Source organism: Syngnathoides biaculeatus, chromosome 16 (assembly GCF_019802595.1).
Source record: "Syngnathoides biaculeatus isolate LvHL_M chromosome 16, ASM1980259v1, whole genome shotgun sequence".
NCBI classification, from domain to species: domain Eukaryota; kingdom Metazoa; phylum Chordata; class Actinopteri; order Syngnathiformes; family Syngnathidae; genus Syngnathoides; species Syngnathoides biaculeatus.
In genome coordinates, this window is record NC_084655.1 from 12,765,273 (window position 1) to 12,786,357 (window position 21,085).

The following is a 21,085-nucleotide window of genomic DNA, read 5'->3' on the forward strand; positions in this document are numbered from 1 at the left end:
TAAAATGATGAACTAAAAATGTTTGACTAATTTTATTTCCATAACTATGTAAAATTCATATTGATGGGAGCTGGTTGCTATGTGTATAAAAATATTTTTCATAAATACTGTATAAAGAAAATTGATGACATCCACGTACAATAAGAGTCTTGTTTTAACAGACAACTTACATTTTCTTTGAGGGCTGAAAATTTCACAGGTATTGATTTTCAACAATGAAAATTTCAATAGACATTATTTTACATACTGCTTGGACTGTATGACAACAAAGTTAACACTTTGGATGACATGCAGAAAATGACAAACACTTTCATGTCAACTATGAATGCAGATGAATGTACACGACCGTACAAATAACAGATTTGAGGTCAGCGGTCCATCCCATGGTCGTCTGGCTGGTGTCCACGGAAACAAGCCATCCTTAAGCGCTCACAGAATTCAAGTTCTTCCTGTTGTGAGAAGGAGAAACACTACAGTAATTGATAAAACACATCATACATAAGATTTAAAAACAGGTTTGACTATGACCCTGCACCCTCAATTAGTGGCTATTTTTTAAAAAAATATTTTATCACCAATGTATTTTGTGTTGTGCCTTGCTGTGCGTGGACTTGGTCATTCAGGACAAAAAAAAAAATACATCAAGTTGAGATGACGTGAGGTGGAATGCAAATTGCTGAGTGCCACTGAGTAGCAGTCGAGTTTCCATTTAAAATAGTAGGTGAAATACTCTACCTGACTTTCTTCTTTGCCTTGGAGTTCTCTGGCTCGCAGTCGCAGTAACTCTTCGAGACCGAGCGATGGGTCCCTACAATCCTTGAGTCCCTTCAAACAGTCCTCCACAAGACTGGACACACAAGGAAGAAAGGCACTGCATTGATCCTCCATTTTAACCCCCCCCCCCCCCCCCGCTTTTTAATTCTGGCATTTTCCCGCAAACGTGTGAGCTAAAAACAAACTCACCTACCCCATCATCATCAATTGCTATACGCTGAGAAGGGAAGAAGATAAACTGGGTGTCTTACCAGCAAAGGGCACCGAGCACGTGCTCATGAAAAGCTGAGTGTGGACAGCGCAGCACCGAGACCAGCTGCTGCACCATCCCCATGGAGACGACAGCGTCTACAGGAAGAACCAATGACAATGAGCGAGGTCAGTGAGAACCCACCTCCAGTGGTGGCAGCTAAATACTCGAAGCAAAAATTACAACGCTCAACCACTATTTACAGGGGAAAATGACCAAGTCCTGCAGCAAAGAGAAAATCTGCAAGAACCCCCCCCCCAAAAAAAAAAAAAAAAACAACATTTGCATAATTTTAGGCCACAAGACAGTAGCAAAGCACTACTTTTGTCAAAATGAAACTCTTCAACTCACTTAGAAATAGTTCCATGGCACCAAAATGCCAAAGCTATACTTTTATTGCATTGGCCTCAGCATTAAAAACAAGGTAGTTTTTCAGCAAAAGATATGCCAACACACACACACACGCACACACTTTTTAGATAGAGCATTGGCCGAAGCACAAAAAACACGTTTTTTGTAAATCAAATACCAGAGAACAGTTTTAATAACTAATCAGAATCTGCAAATATGTAGGGCTTCACTGTACTTCTACTTGAGTACAGAATGTGAGTACTTTTTCCTGCTCTCTTACATTCACAATGGACCTTTCCGACCTGTCAATCACTCGTACAATAATAGCCAATCAGACAGCCGGATTGTCTTAACCCCTGGCTTGACCCGCTCCTCTGGTTGCAATTCTGGTTATCGGTCGCATGCGCTTGGGAAAGTTCATGTTATGAAGAAAATTATCCTCAGATGCGCTTGGGGAACGTGCAATTCTGATGAAAGATATCCGGCTAGGTTACAAGGGGCCCAGTTGGTTCATTCATCCAAAGCCTAAAACACAGTTGACGAATTGTCTACGATGGATTAAGGTTTGCGGAAGACCACAATGTGTAAATGTGAACAATATCAACAAACACAAGGCCGTATGTTCAAAGGTAAGTAAGTGAGAAGTATCTTCTCTGAGTTTGATTGAAATATTATCAGGGCTTTATACATTGCAGGAGAACAACTTTCACTTTGTTAGTGTATCACTGACCTACTGAATGAAGTGTGTCATGTTTTATGCCGAAGAGTCGGGTTAGTGATACGTAAATGCGCGACATCATCCAAGGGAAATGCCTTTTTGTATCACATCGGACTTTTAAGACAGAAAACTGGGTTCCATTACGAGGCAAGTCAAATGAATACACCCACTCACTTATAAAGACTGCAATGATATTACTCGTGATCTTTCCAAGTAAAAAGTACTCACCCTGCTTTACATGTGCAATACGATTCCACTATTTTATCCTGTTGGCTTTCAATATGACGTTTGTGAGGGGTCAAACGTTTTTGCATCGATTGACAACATTTCGCTGTAACTCTGACATTGCGTCCTGCTTCGTCCAAAATCTTAATTCCGTGTACATAGCCTTGCGTGAAATAGTTGAGACCTCTCTGTAGAACACCATTGGAGAAGTCTGACGCATTTGGCAAAAAACATACCCCAATATTATCTGGAATACAGGATAGAGGATCCAGTTCAAACCCATTATGTTCAGTCGCCATTTTGGAAGATTGTGGGGCATGGCAACTGTAGCTAAGGGGGGGCGGAGCTGAAGCCCGTCAGTCGGAAAGGTCCATTTAGGCTAATTGAGGCCACATTCTTGAGCGCTAACCAAAACAATCCATTCATCATTCTGTTTTGCACCTTTCTGTTCAGGGTGTGACGTCAGCAGGTTGAGCAGAAGGAACGCCGACTTGGTCTGGAGCTTCTCGTGTTCTGACTGCATGCCTCTCATAAGCACTGAAAAGCCGTCAAGGGACAGAAAGGCCTCCATTCCCGCATCCTGCTCTCGGACCAGACCTGCGGTCACAACACCAGATCGACCACACAAACAGAATCTGTTTGAAATGGTTCACACTAAAGTTTGAAATCACAATGACATCCTGCACTCACATGAAACTGCATAAAGGGCTTTGACTCTGACTGTGGGGTGGGGGTCCGAGTCTGTCAGCTGGAGAAGCTTTGGTAAAGTGCTCATCTTTAGCAAGTGATCCTGCACTTGTGGCATGTTCTGGGCACAGGTAGCAATCAGCTGAGCAGCGCTCCACCTCAGCCTACTTTGGGGATGGCACAAATATTTGGAGACGCACACATCCAAGCCTCCCAGAACCATCAGGTCTGTGAGAAATATAGGGACACATTTAGGAGACTGTCAGTTGCATTGATATGACTCTCATTTAATGAATTGATATCATATGAAATAATAATACTGACCTCTGGCATTGTCAAGGTTCTCACACAAATCTGACAGCAACTCAAAGGCTGATTCACGCTCGTCTTCATCCTCCTCATCCCGATCCCCGTCACCGTTCAGCTCCTCCTTGTTCAGGAGGGCCAAGCATTGCTTCATCTGCTCCACTTCGTCCATCTGTCCTTTGCACAGATCCGCGAGAGCCTCCCTGAGCCACGTGCTCCTCTGAAAGATGGAAAACATCAGAATCATCTTGATTTTGACACATCGTATTTCTTTTGTTAAAATTTCACAGGTGGTTAAACGTGAAAATATTTTATTCTCTTTTGTTGTATACGATACTGCTCCATCTGTGTTAAAGTAGCAGCGTTTATATTAACATTAAGCTAGCCGATTTTAGTCAATGTATGGTGGCTTATCCATTCATACATTCTCCAAGGTACTAAGTCTAGGTCTAAGGTCGCAGGAGTGATGGAGCCTATGCCATCTTACTTTTGATGTCAAGTGTTTTGATGAGTTTAAACTTGTTTAAAGCTTGTTAGAGGGATTAAGATACTTCCATATCAGTTTTTCACCTATTGCGCGGGGGAACATATGTTACGCAATAAATGGGGGTTCACAGTATTTACTGTATATACATTGGCTTGCAAAGGCCTTTATTTTGTTTCTCAGTGTGTGTGCATGTGAAAGAACCAACCTCCTCTGATATGGGTTCAACAGGAGCAGGCCCATCGGCACTGGAACCAGCATCAATTGCCAACTGCAGGACCCCCTGAAGATTCTGAGGGTACCTCCTACTTTGTCTGTCTTCTGCCATGTTGCTTGAGTGTTGGGGAAGCATCAACTAAGTAAGACAAACTGAGCAGGATCCAAGTACATACATACAATCTGATCAAATGTAATTTTAGCCCACATTTGCAAGTCCTTGTTTAAAACATAGCTCAACCGATTAGTAAGTATACTGTTGTCACTTTTGCCCCTAAGCAACATTTTGCACAAAAAAAAGGTGAACGTAAAGAAATAAACTTTTATGAAGCCTAATTAATTACTTGACTGTAGTGTCTCGTGTTTATGTAATATCTTTAAGGGGGTGGTCTTACTGAGTGATGCCAGGTTTTACCCGTACAATGAACTATTCAGGTAGCCAAGTTCACCAAAAATAAAAAAATGCAAACGCAACAACACAGCGACGTTTAGTCACATTAATGTTAATGTCATGTTAAAGTTCTAACATTAGGGTTAGGGCGCTCCCACTGCTTAACTTTATTTAGTACCTGTCCACAACCCACCCATAACGGGTCCGAGAATCTAGAATGGATCCAGCCACCACAACTCTACCTTAAATTACATTAGAACGTTGAAATCCAACTTACCTTCAGAGCTTCATGAAATGATACTGAACAAATGTAAACACGCTCTTTTTGACGGCCCAGAAGGTCGACGCCTCTTTAACCCAGCAGACACGCGAAGACGCTAGAACATTCGAGCTAAAGCTAGCACATGAGTGGCAAGTAAGCCGCCATGTTTTACCGTCATGATAAAAAGTAAAGACGCAATGACATGTAGAACTAACAGAGTCTTTACAGTCAAACGGTAGTTAAATACATTTTAAAATCTATTATTATTTTTAAAGGTAACAACATCTTAATTAATGTTGATGAAATTTGTATTTTCAAGAAGGAAACCGTTCTATTGTTTACTACAAGAGTTACGGTAGCTTAATTACGTACCAGTTGGAACTTTCAGAGACTATTAGTAGAAGCGGGACAGTTACTCTATACATAATGGTTGTCATTTTTCATAAAATAAATATGTAATGTGTGTCTGATTATTGAACCATAATTTGACTAAATTAATGAGGATTAAATAAATAAAAAGTACATATGAAGGGGTAAAGAGGGAAAACTAGGTAATATTTCAGTAAATTGCGTCTGCACCGGATTTATCTCTTGGCAAACTGCTGATCTTTGTCTGGTTTGTGTCACTGTCCAAGATGGCAGCGCTACTGGGACTGCGTGCTTTCGTCTCCGGTAAAATTGTCCGAAATTCAAAATTTCCACTCACTTTAGGCTGTCTTGGTGTTTCTGATCGTTTTTTGGTTTGCAGCACTCTGTAATCTTGGGAAGATGCTTTTGTCCGCTGTTGCAGTATTAAAGACGGAGAAAAGGGGATGATGCTGTCTGTTCTTATTAGCACAGCAAGGTCACGTTACCGGTGCTCGTAAGCTAACGTTACAGCTAACGAGAATAAAGAAAGTGATCAGCCTTAATTCGTTGACATTGGAACTTATTTTATGTTCACACAGGTAATGGTCTGATGTATAGGAGTACGACATGGAGCTAGCCATATTCCAAACAGATTTTCCGTGTGAATGTGTTGTGAGCATTGCTATTAAGACCTGCTTCGTGTTCCATAATGGGATGATGCTTTTTACACATGATCTGGCATTTTTTTTTTAGTACACGCAATTTTTTATGTGGTATCGTGTTAACGATGCTGTTTTTGTCTCCTTAAGCTCTTCAGCTGTCCTCACCGAGCCTTGTGCAGAGTTCATTTAAATTAGTGAGTGTGCACCTAAACTATCCTGTACACATGAGATATATTATCCTTATCTGAATGTATCTATGTACATTTATGCACGATGTAGTGTGCTGTGCCCCTGAGTCGGCGGACCTTTGCTGCAGAGGCTAAAAAGACTTACAGCAGAGAGAAGCCCCACGTCAACGTTGGAACAATTGGACATGTCGATCATGGCAAGACCACCCTCACTGCAGCCATAACAAAGGGTAAGGGTGAATTGCCACAATGTCTTCTCTGGGACAGTGTGGTGGGGAAATCAAATGAATTACATTTTCTAATAGGAAGTTATGGAAGTAAACATCTCTTCCAGGATAAATGGAAGCCGTCATAAAACCATGAATAGCTGTTCAGGCAGTGTAAAATATCATACAGGGCACTCACAGTATAATGAAACAAAGTGGAAAAAATAAATTTGTGGTAATCGACATATTCCTATATGTATGGACTCTTTACCCGTATTATACTTAGCAGCTAAGACCAAGATGTGTGTACCACTTTATTACTGTCCCGTTCAGTTTACGTTCAATCTTGATCGTCATCATCATACTTTTTCTCATTTTCCTCACTTGTGCCCTTCTGGGCTGTTCACAAAAAGTACAAATGCAAAGAAAAGATATTTGTGGAGCTGTGAGTAAATATAATAAGACATTCTAAGGTCTCAAGTGGCACAATAAATTGTAACGGTTCAATTTATGGCATTTTGTACAACTTCATTGGCTCATAATGAGAGGATCTAGTATATTGTGGTCTCCAGGCATTTTACCGCTGTTTGTTTTCAATTGTCAGTACTTGCTGATGCCGGTGGTGCCAACTTTAAAAAGTATGAGGACATCGACAATGCCCCTGAGGAAAAGGCCCGGGGAATCACCATCAACGCCTCTCATGTGGAATACACCACAGCCAACAGACATTACGCTCACACAGATTGCCCTGGTCATGCTGACTATGTCAAGGTAAATTGTCTTAACTGTGCGAACAAGCCACAAATACAATAATTGATTTATTTAAAAAATTTTTAGTTTCACGAACCCATCGCAAAATTTAAGTGGCTTTTTTGTGCCATTTTTTTGTTTTTGTTTTGTGTTTTCAGAACATGATCACAGGCACTGCTCAGATGGACGGCTGCATCCTGGTGGTGGCGGCCACCGATGGTCAGATGCCCCAAACTCGTGAGCACCTCCTGCTGGCGAGGCAGATCGGGGTCGAGCACGTAGTGGTGTTCATCAACAAGGCGGACGCGGTGGAGGACAAGGAAATGCTGGAGCTGGTGGAGATCGAAATCCGCGAGCTTCTCACGGAGTTCGGCTACGACGGCAACACCACGCCTGTTGTGATAGGCTCGGCCCTCTGTGCTCTGGAGGTGAGTGAAGGCGGCAACCGGCCCAAGGAATTGATCCCCTGCGGCACCCTTTTGCGTCTTGACTGAATGTGTGTGATGCTTCTTTTCAGGGTCGTGAGCCAGAGCTCGGTGTCAGTGCAGTCATGAAACTGCTGGAGATTGTGGATTCGTATGTTCCATTGCCCAACGAGAACTGGAAAAGCCGTTCCTTTTGCCGATCGAAAGTGTTTATTCAATCCCAGGTACGAACCCAAAGTTTAATCCACTGTATTGAAGGGTTAGGGTTCCACATTTATCCGTATGTTTTATCTTTTTTTTCTTTTAAATTTATTAACAACTATGTTGAAGCACAGTGACCTAATAGTTAGCATGTCTGCCTCACACCTCCTGAGCTTCTGGGTTTGAATCTCAGTCTCCGTCCACAATCCCAAAACTTGCCTGTTCGGTTAATTTTAAGGCTATAAATTGTCCAGTGGCATAAATATGGGATTGAATAGCTGTTTGACTATATGAGCTCTGATGGCAACCAGTCCAGGGTGTAAAAGTGCCCCACTTCTCACCCAAATTCAGCTTTGATTGCCTCTAGCTCACCCGCAACCCAAATGAGGAAACGGATGGAAAGACAATTATGGTACTAATAACAAAATAAATAAAGTCTACATTTTATTTCGGTTCATCTGATAAACTCACAGGTCTGAAAATTACATAGACCTGCCCTGTCTAGTGAACAGTTAACACAAGAGTTCTTCAAAGTCTGCCCGTGCAAAGATGATAATGCTGAGTTTACATTGTCAGTACGATATTTGTATATTTGTGATTATTAATAGTTATGTAGCAGTTAACAGGGCTATGGTGATGCAATGCAAAACACTAGCAGATGTTTAAGGCTATAACCACACTAATAAACTAGTGAATTAATGGATGATGCTATCCATTAATGCTGAGCATTATTATCGTTGTTACAAAATATTTGATTCAGTTTGTACTGTCACGGGCTAGATACTGTAACACTGCTGTTGTCAGTATACGGAACACATTTTAAAATCACAATATGTCCACGTTGACTATTGTAATTATTTGACTCAATGCCGCATTTTGTGCAGTGTTTTTAGTTTCAGATGTGTTTAATATGTTTTCATTTTGTCTGCATTCAGGCCGGGGGACAGTCGTGACCGGCACCATGGAGAGGGGTGTTTTGAAAAAAGGGTCCGACTGTGAGTTTGTGGGTCACAATCGCAGTTCCAAATCTGTGGTTACAGGTGAGTGGAAGACATAAAAAAAAAACCCTGGTTATTATTACGTTATTATTATATTTTATTAGTTATGAGGAAAGATTTGAGCCTGGATTTACCGTAATTCCCAGCCCACGGACTGCACCTGGTTATAAGACACGGCAGTAACATGCTAGCTCAGCGCTAATAGGGCCTCACCGGTAAAAGTCACTTCCTCGGCAGATATATTCCACCGGTCTCACTCTTACCTTTTTCGGTCGAGTGCCCCCTTGCAGCCGTTAGGAAAAAAAATGCACAAATTAGCCGCATAAACCGCAGGGTTGAAAGCATGTGTAAAAAGTCGCGGCTTATAGGCCGGAAATTACGGTACATAGCAGAGTGACGCTCACCAGTAAACCTTGTTTGAGACTTTGCAAATCCTAATGAGAGCCAACAGAAAAGCAAAACAAAAATAAAAAAGATGCATTTGCGTTTAACTCTGGTGTTTATGCCGTTGGCACAGGTATCGAGATGTTCCATAAATCTCTGGATCAGGCCGAGGCCGGGGACAACCTGGGCGCTCTTGTCCGAGGCATGAAGAGGGAGGACGTGAGGCGAGGGATGGTGATGTGTAAGCCGGGATCCATCAAGCCTCACCAGAAAGTCAACGCTCAGGTTTGGAGGACAATGTTATAATAGTTCGAACTCCGACACGGGCGCAAATTGCCTTAAGTCCATCACGTTTGCACATCCTACCACTCATGTTAATGCTAGTTTAAGACTTTTTGATTCCTCACAAAGGCAGACTGTTGTGTCCCACGTGCTTCATGTGTTGCAGGTGTACATTCTGAGTAAAGAGGAGGGAGGACGACACAAGCCGTTTGTCACCAACTTTATGCCAGTCATGTTCTCCTTAACGTGGGACATGGCCTGCAGAGTCACCGTGCCTTCTGGCAAGGTGTGTGCTTGCATTTTGGTCCGAAAGCAAATATTGTTGAACTTCATCTATTTTTGTATGACCTTTCACATTCTCCCTGTTATACAGTACTAGTACTCACTGTGGCATCTTTTTTTTTTCTCCTCACTGCCGAACATGAAATAGGACCCAATTTTTCACGTTTTAGGTCAATTAGGAGGCCCAAAATTATTTGTATTTGCTAAATTACAGAATTGTGATATTTATCTATCTATCTATCTATCTATCTATCTATCTATCTATCTATCTATCTATCTATCTATCTATCTATCTATCTATCTATCTATCTATCTATCTATCTATCTATCTATCTATATCTATCTATCTATCTATCTATCTATCTATCTATCTATCTATCTATCTATCCATCCATCCATCCCATATTAAAAAGTGCACAAAATCTTAATTTCACTAGTTATGCCAAACATGCCATCTGATCTTGTCCCACCCAGGATATGGTGATGCCGGGGGAGGACACCTCCTTGACCCTCACGCTCCGACAACCGATGGTCCTGGAGAAAGGTCAGAGGTTCACTCTCAGAGACGGCAACAAAACTATCGGCACCGGCCTGGTGACGGACATCCTGACAATGACAGACGAAGACCAGTGGGTGTCATAAGAAAGCATACGGGGGAACTCTGGGTTTAGGGTTGGGAAGGGGAGGCGGGGGGTATTTGGGAGGATTTAATGGAAGGGTGCTTGTCTGTGTCTGCCACGATTAAATACTGTAATTCCCCAAAGTTGCAAACGCAGAGGATACCTTATATACAGCTTCATCTGATATGTTGCGATATTACAGTCATCCAAAATATTTGTGAAGGGCCAGAGCGCTTCATGTCATTTATGTAATAAAATATATTAAATAACTTCAGTTTTGATGAGTTTTTTTTCCCCCCCTTCCAACCAACAGGCAAATGCTCACGTGAAACAAGACAAATGACACTACAGTACTTATTGTACTACGTTAACACACGAGGGCAGCAAAGAGGCTTTGAGAGCCTTTTTGCTCCTTAACCGCAGTGATTCTGTTAATACTGTCTTAGTGTAGATGAGTTAAACCAAGATTGATTGTAAATACTATATTTAGCTTTTCTCTATACGGAGAACTATTTGAATTAAAAAATACGAGCAAGTCCATCTCAACAGTTTGAATTTGTGCAAGGAAAAATACTGTATTTGTGTAATACAGTATAGTGAGGAAAAAAAATAATTCAATTTGGGAAGTATAAAGGAACAGACAATTTTCTTTTCTTGTGTCTGATACTGCTCCATGTGTGGATGAAGATCCATCTATCCATCCATCCATCCATCCATCCATCCATCCATCCATCCATTTTCTTAGCCGCTTGTCCTCACAAGGGCCACAGAGAGTGTTGGAGCCTATCCCAGCTTTCAACGGGCAGGAGGCGGGGTACACTCTGAACTGGTTGCCAGCCAATCGCAGAGCACATAGAGACAGTTGCAATCACAATCAGACCTAGGGGCAATTTAAATTCCAATTAATGTTGCATGTTTTTGGGATGTGGGAGGATACCAGAGTACCTGGAGAAAACCCACGCAGGCACGGGGAGAACACACAAGCGCCACACAGGCAGGTCCGGGGATTGAACCCGGGACCTAGAACTGTGGGATGGACGGTTTTCAGTGGAACCACTGTTTCCTCTGGTTTCCTCCCACATCCCAAAAACATGAAACATTAATTGGACACTCAAAGCTTGCCCCTAGGTGTGATTGTGAGCGCAACTGTTTGTCTCAATGTGCCCTGCGATTGGCTGGCAACCAGTTCGGGGTGTACCCCACCTCCTGCCTGTTGACAGCTGGGATAGGCTCCAGCACTCCTGTGACCTTAGTGAGGATACGCGGCTAAGAAATTTATTTAATTTGACAACAACAACAACAAAAAACGCACACATCCTGACTTTTTTTTTTTTTACTTTTGTGCTTAGTTGCATTTCCGAGTCTATACTTTTTTAAAAAAAATGTAATTTTACTTAAGTAAAAGTGGCGGCACGGTGAATTAGCTGGTAGAGCGTTGGCCTCACAGTTCTGATGTCTTGGGTTCAATCTCAGACCCCCTTGTGTGGAGTTTGCATGTTCTCCCCATGCCTGCGTGGGTTTTCTCCGGGCCCTCCGGTTTCCTCCCACATCCCCAAAACATCCAACATTAATTGGACACTCTAAATTGCCCCTAGGTCTGATTGTGAGTGCGACTGTTTCTCTCCATGTGCCCTGCGATTGGCTGGCAATCAGTTCAGGGGTTCCGCCTCCTGACCGTTGACAGCTGTTATAGGCTCCAGCACTCTCCGCGACCCTCGTGAGGATAAGGGGCAAAGAAAATGGATGGATGGATTAAGTAAAAGTGTTAAGTCAACATTTCTAGTTCATCCAGGGTATTAGTCACAGTATCCTCTATTTAAGTCCAGAGCGTGAGTACCTGTCACCTCTGCTTGTACTTTCCGCACTCCACACAGTCAGCTTGTCAACTGTGTTTCCTCTCGGCATTCGAATCAGCTCCTCGCCCTGCAACCCAATCGGCCCGTTGAGTGGCGTGCTCAGCTGCACGTCACCACGCTCCAGAACTACGACGTAAAGCGATATGGCCCACACAGTCGACGCGCTTATGTTTCAGTGACCTTGATTCCTCTTCTGATTCAATGGTACGACGGACTGCGCTGTTCCACGGGTGGCTGCCATCTTAGCATAGTCAGCCTTGGGCAATGCTTTAAAAGAACCAGAAGACGCAAAAAAAAAAAAAAAAAAAAAAAGTAAAATAAAATTCCAAAAACATACAGGTTGGTTCAGTTGATTGAAGGCTCTGAAGACAATTGAATCAAAAATACTTGACGGATGCATGGATGAATGATGAAATTTGTGTTCTCCTTTGAGAAGTTTCATCACTATTACTTTTCAAGCATTCTCGGGTCCCTTGAAGTACACCGTCCATGTTTATTATTACATTATTAATCATCTCATCATTGGTACATGTACTGTATTTCCTAAACCAGTTTGCTTACTTTCCTCTCTCCGTCCCTCCCTGTGCTACTGGATATTATTACAAAACGTCTTCCATTCCCATGTTCCCATTTTTTTATAACCTTAAGCAATCCGCACCCTCAGAAGGAGAAAAAAATATTCTGATGTGAATGGAAAAGTGCAATATTATATAAAGAAATAGTCTCGCTCTCTCACATGGGAAAAGATGTGAAGATTTATTGGTTGACATATGACATCTGCAGGCCCGAGATGACTTTCCCTTGACATTTTGAACAAGGGCATTCATTTCCCAAAACACCGGCTTATATTTTGCCAACATGTTGTCAGTTCATTCGCTTTCAATCTCTTGGAGAGTACTGTAATATCCATCCATCCATTTTCTTTGCCGCTTATCTTCGCGAGGGTCGCGGGGAGTGCTGGAGCCTATCCAGGCTGTCAACGGGCAGAAGGCGGGGTCCACCCTGAACTGGTTGCCAGCCAATTGCAGGGCACATTGAGGCAAACAGCTGCACTCACAATCACACCTAGGGACAATTTAAAGTGTCCAATTAATGTTGCATATTTTTTAGGATATGGGAAGGGAACCGGAGTGCCTGGAGAAAACCCACGCAGGCATGGGGAGAGCATGCAAACTCCACACAGGTGGGTCTGAGATTGAACCCGGGACCTAAGAACTATGAGGCCAACACTTTACCAGCTGAGTCACCGTGCCGCCTGTACTGTAACATAATATCTAAAATATATCAACATTTCTAACACTTTGTTTTATCATTTGATTAGTGTCTTTTGTTGAAGCTGTACAAGACTTTAGCAGGCCGGTTCTCACTCACTGGAAGGTGCTAATTGTACTACAGTAGCCTCAACAAAGGGGAATTGTGCTCTCGTCATCTGGACGGTGATAACATTATGTAATGACTTCACTTGGAACAAACCAGGATCTCAAAATGCCAGTGAGTTTGATCATCATCATGGAAAAATAATAAATCCGGGTTAACGTGAGTAAATAGATGCTGTAATTCCGGATCTTAAATAGACACCAGTACTCGTATGATCCAGGGCTGTTACCGAACAACAAAAAATAAACTACAAAGCTTAAAGTACTATTTAAGTTAGTTTTTTTCCCACCTCCTAACACCTGCAAGCAAACGGTGAAAGAAGAAGCAAGGTTGTGATAATTAAGGCTGCGGCCCACTCTTCATGTTGCAAGACTGACTTTCCACAGGTTTTCTTCCTCCAACGTTCCGGAGTGGGTGGGATGCATCCCGTTATGTTCTCCACATTATGCTTACATCACAGCGGATCTCAAACATTGCACTCGACATTCTCATGGGACGGATCACAGATTTCACTATAATCAGGGTCAAGTGTCATGAAATGGATGATATTTAGTATGTTATTAATGAAAAAGCGGCCACGGGTATGGACCCATCCGTTTTTTCACCAAAAAACGTGATTTTGACGTATACGGCTTTTTGTAACTCCAGCCATGAAAATTCTCTTGAGGGATTTGTTTTTGAGAAGAAGCAGGAAGTGATGTACAGGGTAACTCGATCTTCCTTCGTATTAGCCTAAATGTCGGCTTGTTGTATTGCTGGATATTGCTCGAACACTCGGGAGGATGGATTTACCCTTCATAAGTTTCCAAGAGACCCCGTTCGTCGTGAAAAATGTATTGCACGGGTGGAAAAGAAGAGAGCTTCGTGGGTTCCAAATGACAGGTACGTGTGTATACAGCTAATAGTATGGGGGGGACCACTTAATCTGCCTCTCATAATGTAACAAAAGATCCTCGTACAAATGACAGCGGTGCTAAATGTGTCGATGTGGGCGTCGGACGGCTTCTGCGCCGGACTCCCCGGTGATGGCTTCCGCGCCAGGCTGGCTCATACATACTGTCTGGGGGTCTGTTGTTAGTTAGAGGTAATCCGCATATCATCTAAATATGGCTCGAAACAATAGGGTAATATTGCCCCGGTCACTTCACTCGTTTGTGGGATGTTCTCTTCTTCGAAAAGAGCTTCTGTGTCAGAAGGGGCGTGTTCGTCTCCCACAGTAGGGGCCACAGCGTGTTTTCAATGGCGAATGTCCGGGGTGACGTCACGGGCAGGAGATGCAGCCAATATGGTGACCACTTGGATGTCGAATGACACTTCCGCAGCTTTGCGCATAGATGACGCACTCTCCACTCATATTTATTTTTTCGTATGGACATTGAAGTGAATAATGATATATGTATTTTTCATTACAATATCTATTTTAGAATGTTTATAGGGATGACACTTGACCGTTAAGTACGTATTATTGTGTAGCCGGAGTTGGGAGTGGCTTGTAACCAGTCCACGTTACCCCGCCTGTTGCCCAAAGTCGATCGTAATAGACCCGAGCTCACCCGCAACACCAAGAAGGATAAATGAAAATGGATGGATGGATATTTGCTTGGTGACATTGCCACATGTGCTATAAATGAACAAATCAAGTTAAAAATGTAAATTGGGGAAATGACTTTTTCTTTTTTGTTGTTCAAGTCACAGTGCAGCCTTAGGTAAGTGGTTTTTAGCTAGCAGATACCTTTTCTACTCTTAATTTTGTCCAAAGATAGTAGTTCAAAATGGAAAAACGTAGCACTTATTATATTACAGTAGTCAGGCATTTGCAGTTACAGTACGGGCTGGTATTAAGGTCACAGGTCAATTAAGTGGAGCACCTCGTCCGAGTGTGATGTGTCCATAGCAAAGATGCTTGTCGCAGGTTGCGTAAACATGAAAGAAGAAACCTTTGACCCCAATCATATGCATTCCTTCGTTTGTCTGTCTGTGCCCTCTTGAGGGAGGAAAAAAGAATGGTATTTACAGTAGGTCAAAGGTCGACGTGGCTTCAGATGAGTTGCATGGTGGGTCAGGGTCATTTAAGTGTAATCAACTGAGCAAAAATGAACAATAACAACAAAGAAAGAAGCATATTTATTTACAATACAGACCTGACTAACCTGCAGTAGTAGTACACACTGGAGTCATCCCGTCCGCCATTCTGCTTTTTATCGTGAAAATGGCAAAAGTACTAATTTTTCAGGGAAAAACTTTATCTGAACACGATGCAAAAGTGGACAGTTGTGCCGAAATGACAGTCAGGTACACAGAGACCACGACAACTCAAATAGAAGACTGAAAGTAAGACTTTTGGGATATTTTGGTTCTGTCTTTATATATTATTAAAAATTCACATGTAGGATTCCAATAGTTTGATTTATGAAATAGATCTTGATCACTGCGAGAACACATACAGCGCAATCTAAGAAATCACAACTCGTCATCTGCATTTTAGAGTTCAGTGTGTGGAATATTAGAAAATATTGCATCAAGACTATTTCTTGTATTCAGTAAATGATGTGCGTCTTTACATTCTGATTCATGTTTTTTCTCTCTTTAATGAGAGTACGAAAATGTGAATTAGATTTAATAATTAATCCCTTTATTTGACTGACAATGGAGAGTGCAATCCATGGAGTTCTTCATTTCTCTTTTGGGATGCCTCTGAATGTTCTGAACTCAAGTTTTCATTATGATGTCATTTTCATCTGTTCTGCCTTGGCAGAGTGCTTCTTTCACAATGTTTAATCAGAATTCTCAGCAATCAATCCAATATTATTTTTAAGGCATGACTAATCTAGTAGTGTTTTTTTATTATTTTGCACATTACATTACAGAGTACATTAGGAAATCCCAATCATTTGTGCACATTATAATGTACTATACTAATATTATCTTTTCACTGAAGTTACATCTGAATGTGGTTGAATTAGACCACAGGTGTCAAACTCAAGGCCCGGGGGCCAAACCTGGCCCACCCTTGAGTTTATGTGGCCCGCGGAGGCAAAACCATGATTTTTTTTGTTCCAATCTGTACCAAAATTTCAAATTGTCATATCATAAATGATAAAGTTGAGATATCACAAGCATTTTTTTGTTACCAAACAACAATAACCCAACAACAACCCATTACCCTTGATTTCTGATTCCAAAACTAGTTAATACATTTCATGTGTAAATATGATGAGGCGGTTAAAGATTTTTTTTGTTTCACAGCCATAACGGCCCTTTGAGGGAAACCGCAAGTTCAATATGGCCCCCGAAAAAAATTAGTTTAACACCCCAGTAATCGACAGACTGTTCAGTTCCTGAGATCATCCCTAGCAGTGCCTTGAAGTACAAGTTTTGGCAATGAACGTATTAAATAAAAGGGTCAATTGCATTTCATGAGGTGATGTAATTTTTATTTTTCCATTTTTGCAAACACTTCCCTCTCATTGCTGCAGCGTCCCTGATGCTCGCACACGTGTATGCACGTTTCAGTCTTTTTGCCATACAGTACTGGTACAGTACTCAAAGCTGCAAAGTTCAACAAGTCCGCTGTGTCATAAAATATGCATTTAGACCCACAACATGTATCCAATGTCTTAAGGTGTGCTACAGATATGCAGTTGTAGCTAAAAACAAAAACAGTCCCATGCATTCTTGCTAGACTTTTTACATGCGCTTGTGGTTCATGGATCCCGCCAATAACTTAAAAAAAAGACAAAACAAAACACACTGCTGCTCTACTGTATTTTCTACATGAATGGGAGACATTTGCCACAAACACAAAAATTGAGGATAGCATTCAAAGAAATGAAGCGTAAACATTGATTTGCTACTCCCACGGCCACAACGCGAACTCCTACAACGCAATGACAGTAATGATCAGGCAATGGGATATTTATCGTCCCCGGTTCTATGCATAATTGATGGGAAAAACTAAAACTCCTCCATTTATTATCAAAACACTGCCGCGCATCTGGCACATCAACCCTGCACGGATATTGTCTGTAATATACACAAACTAGCAACATTAGGTCCACCTGAACAATCTGAACAATCCAAAATATTAAGATGCTCCTCAGTATGATTGTTCAGGTTTACCTAATGTTGTGGCTAGTATGCTATTTGAAGTCAGAAGGGTCAAAAACAAGACTGGTGTAGGGTGAACAGTGGACAAATGCATTTAAAAAAAAAATACATTATAAAACCATTAGGTTTCAAAGGGGTGACAAATTTATGGAAAATTCTTTGAAGATTTCAATGGACATCTAAGATGGAAGCTTAATAGCTTGGTTCGCTTTTTGCAAATCCACCTATTTGTGTTCACCTTAAATTTTGAAACTTGCCCTCCGTTATTTTCTGAAAAACACGTTGTTTTTTTTGTTTTGTTTTTTTTTTGTCTCGGCCATCACAATTGAAGTGTTACTTTCGCATCATCTTGCGGCATCTTGGCACCAAGGAGTTGTTGAGGAGTTATTGTTACAACATTCAAGTCATTCTTTGTCACCCACAATATTACTGGATCTTGGTGCCCCCTGACTATGTTGAAGTGAGTGGGGGAGTTTCATTTAAGCAATAGTAATGCTCTGTGTCATTTTATGGCACCTATAGGCAATTCTAAACTGATGAGCATGAAATCTAGTTGTTTCAGTCAGGACTATGCTAAAATGTATTCCCCCAGCTATATTTAAATTCCATATTCAGTTCCATTCTTCAATTTTGTAAATTCCTGGTTTATTTCCATTTATTCCCGTGAATTTCCGTTCGTTCCCAGAAAGTTTCCAGATTTGAAAACTCTCAGGATTTTGGGACCCTGCAAACGTTGCAGTCATGCACACTATAACAAGGACACTATAAGTAGTTTGTGCGGTGTCTTTATCTGCATTTTTATCCATCCAACAGCAAAGCGATCTGTAAAGGTCAAGTTCAAATCTCCGATTCTTGACTGGATGATTTTTGATCCCGTTCAGGGGTGCTGCGCTCACTCAGCAGGGCCGTAGAACACTGTCTGTCTTCTTCTTTGTCAAAGTCTGCTTCCTCGTCCTCGTCTCTGCTGATGAATGCCAGCTCGTTCTCGTAGCAGAAGGAGTTAGCCCCCGAAGTCGGGAACTTCCTGTCCTCCATGTCCCTGGCGCTGCACCTTGGGGTTGACGGTACCTCGAAGGTCTTGTGAAAGTAGGCGTAGTCTATCCTGTACTGGCTTTTCTCTTCGAAGATGAGGGGCTCGAAACGGTGACCCCAGAGGATCTCCGAGGACAGGTAGGAACTGCGCGCTTGCGTGGTCATGGCGGTGGCTTCCACCAGACCTTCCAGTATGATCACAATCTCAAAGTCGGAGACCTCCAGATCTTGTTTGCTGATGCCAAACAGAGGACTGTCTTCATCAATCTCATGGATGACGGTGATTGGCGCGACCAGAAAGAGGCGATCGGTGCCTCTGTCGTAGCCTACGTTCATGTCGATCTGATCCAGAGGGATGTACTCGCCCTCGTCTGTGTAACGAGGCTTGACCATCTGGGCTCGCACGTGAGCCTCCACGATGTGGCTTTTTCTCAGATTGGCCACCCTGAACATGAGGCACAACTTTCCGTCACGCATGGCGATGACTGCGTTGCGGCTGAACAGGAGCGTCTCCGCTCGCTTTTTCGGCCGCGCCATCTTTGCCATGATGGCGCCGATCATAAAGGCATCGATGACGCAGCCTACAATCGACTGAAAGACCACCATGAAGACGGCGGCGGGGCATTCCTCTGTCACGCACCGAGCTCCGTACCCGATGGTGGTTTGGGTCTCGATGGAGAACAGGAAAGCGGCCACGAAGGTGTTGACCTGCGTGACGCAAGGTACGAAACCGTCATCCTCGGCGGGGTGCTCCATGTCGCCGTGCAGGAGGCCGATGACCCAGAAGGCCAGGCCGAACATCAGCCAGGACACCACAAACACCAGGCTGAAGACCAGGAACATGTAGCGCCAGCGTATGTCCACACAAGTGGTGAACATGTCCGATAGGTAACGACTTGACTTGTCATCCATGTTTAAGAAGTGAATGTTGCACTGGCCCGTCTTGCTGACGAAGCGGCTGTGTCTTTGCCGTCTGGTGTGGATCTTGCCATTGCCGAAGCTCCCCACAGCGGGCATGCTGGTCAGTCTCAGGCCTTCTTCTTCACACGTCAGGAAGCTGTGCTGGTGGGCTCGTCCCACATTCATGCCTCAGCGAGGACGACCACGTGGCTTCACGCGATCAGGCTGACGCGTACACCGCGGGCTCGGCTCGGTCTGAAGCAGACTGAGAGCTCTGTGGAAAGAAAGGCATTTTAACCCTTCATGGGGAAACTTGTTATGGTACCTTGACAAATGTATCACCCCCCCCCCGCCCCCTCCCGCACATTCTTTGTGTGTTCTTACATACAGTACATGGCCAATAAAGATGATTCTGATTCTTTTGACAAAACAGTCAATATAAGGGCAGAAACAGTTATTAATCACCGAAGCTGTTAAAACATGTTTTTTAGTGTCTGGATAAAGATTTTAGGAATTTATTTTGACCATTGGACGTGATAATTATAATGGAACATCCCTTCAGCTCGTCAACCATTGTAAACCAGGAAATAAGATCCAAACTAAGGTTTTGGACTTAATTATCATTATAATCCCAATGCCTTAACATAATGACAATGTGCACCCCAAAAATGCCGCCGTGGTAATGTTTTTTTAATTAATTAATTGTAACCTGTTTAATTATAAGGATGTTAACCAAAGTCATTTAAATTAAGTGTACTTGATTTAATCATCGTCACTTGCTGACATGCACTTCTTCCACTAATAAGATGGCTGTGAACAGAAAGGAATTATTTTGTAAAGCACAGTGATGTCAGTATTGACAACTAACTGGTATGGAATCAATATTTTTATGGTTTTGTTTTGTTTTTTTACACCGAAATAATGAATCCCTGCTAACAGACAAATAACATGAGCAGAATCACATTCACATTGTCCTCTGTACGACAAGAAAGGACCCGAGAGTAAGAAAATCATGGAGCCAGTTTCGTTGACCTAACGTAGTATGACGTGTTGAAAAGTTTTGAGCCGAGTTATGTGCTTCCCAGCTGTGAATATTGAAAGTCAAAACAGCGACAACAAGACCACATTCATATCCGATTTATTGCTCTGATAATGGACTAATTACCATTTTACAGATTAGCTGGGTGCTATTTCAGGTACAATAGAGAGGCGTGCACATTGTATTTTGGACTCACTTATTGACATGGTAGTCCAGTGAGTAGTATAAAAAAATAAGTGAAGATAAAGATACTTGTTCAGAGCAAGCCTCTTGGAATAAAGTATGCCTTACAGTGCTTTGATGCACTAAATGTGTCTTTTTTTTACTCTCATAGAGCGTCAGCTCACACTCCTGTCTACATATATTGTACACGTACTCCAGTAACTTGATGGTTGATGGTGATTTAAGGAATTAGGTTCCCAAATGGTTTCCTCCGTAACGACATCTTCAGAAGATGGATGCATACCGGAGTACCGGGCGAGATGGGAAAGTGCGATACCTACTGAAAATAAAGTTACCTTCACTTCATCGATATAAAATGTTTTTGTTTTTTTCTGTCAAAGACGGTACAGAAATAGCCAGCTAATCTAATGCGCTCCCACTTTATGTGACACATCATCTGTTTCTCACAGTTGGCATAAATAACTGTTGGGCCACTGATGATGCTGTCTGATTCCCTTTTGAGAATGTGCTGGAAACCACTGCGGCTAGAAAAAAAAAAAACATGCGACGTCGTTATCTCACGTACAAACTTTATACAAGTG

General features: G+C 42.3%; 3 protein-coding genes across 6 annotated transcripts; 1 reads left to right on the top strand and 2 right to left on the bottom strand.

The window, feature by feature from the left end:
- Positions 1-132: 132 nt before the first annotated feature.
- Positions 133-5,665, bottom strand: hspbp1 (HSPA (heat shock 70kDa) binding protein, cytoplasmic cochaperone 1). 4 transcript variants are annotated; one of them, XM_061845905.1, is made up of 8 exons: positions 5,371-5,665; positions 4,004-4,127; positions 3,330-3,531; positions 3,009-3,233; positions 2,760-2,915; positions 1,026-1,122; positions 736-847; positions 133-449 (listed from the first exon to the last, which is right to left on the bottom strand). In XM_061845905.1, the coding sequence occupies exons 2-8, from the start codon at positions 4,121-4,123 to the stop codon at positions 369-371; spliced, it is 993 nt and encodes a 330-aa protein (XP_061701889.1). In that variant the 5' UTR covers positions 4,124-4,127; positions 5,371-5,665; the 3' UTR covers positions 133-368. The 4 variants fall into 4 exon arrangements, with proteins under 4 accessions (XP_061701889.1, XP_061701885.1, XP_061701886.1 ...); XM_061845901.1 differs by lacking the exon at positions 5,371-5,665 and adding an exon at positions 5,037-5,060; XM_061845902.1 differs by lacking the exon at positions 5,371-5,665 and adding an exon at positions 4,680-5,000 and having other exon boundaries at positions 4,004-4,164.
- tufm (Tu translation elongation factor, mitochondrial) lies at positions 5,187-10,284 on the top strand. Its single transcript, XM_061845900.1, is given in 11 exon segments — positions 5,187-5,336; positions 5,822-5,868; positions 5,954-6,092; positions 6,673-6,839; positions 6,977-7,246; positions 7,336-7,408; positions 7,411-7,467; positions 8,380-8,484; positions 8,960-9,111; positions 9,275-9,394; positions 9,865-10,284. Coding segments are annotated over 11 exon segments (1,335 nt in total). The 5' UTR covers positions 5,187-5,299; the 3' UTR covers positions 10,033-10,284.
- A 7,903-nt stretch (positions 10,285-18,187) lies between these two features.
- kcnj12b (potassium inwardly rectifying channel subfamily J member 12b) lies at positions 18,188-19,468 on the bottom strand. Its single transcript, XM_061846017.1, has one exon. The coding sequence runs from the start codon at positions 19,466-19,468 to the stop codon at positions 18,188-18,190; it is 1,281 nt and encodes a 426-aa protein (XP_061702001.1).
- Positions 19,469-21,085: the final 1,617 nt, after the last annotated feature.

Bases quoted from the DNA above. Each gene is read 5' to 3' on its own strand.
- hspbp1 (XM_061845902.1), bottom strand. From the start codon at position 4,147: ATGCTTCCCCAACACTCAAGCAACATGGCAGAAGACAGACAAAGTAGG. The intron at 2,916-3,008 runs GTGAGTGCAGGA...TTGTGACCGCAG, and splicing joins AGCCCTTTATGCAGTTTCAT to GTCTGGTCCGAGAGCAGGAT. The intron at 848-1,025 runs GTAAGACACCCA...TTGTGTGTCCAG, and splicing joins GTGCTCGGTGCCCTTTGCTG to TCTTGTGGAGGACTGTTTGA.
- kcnj12b (XM_061846017.1), bottom strand. From the start codon at position 19,468: ATGAATGTGGGACGAGCCCACCAGCACAGCTTCCTGACGTGTGAAGAA.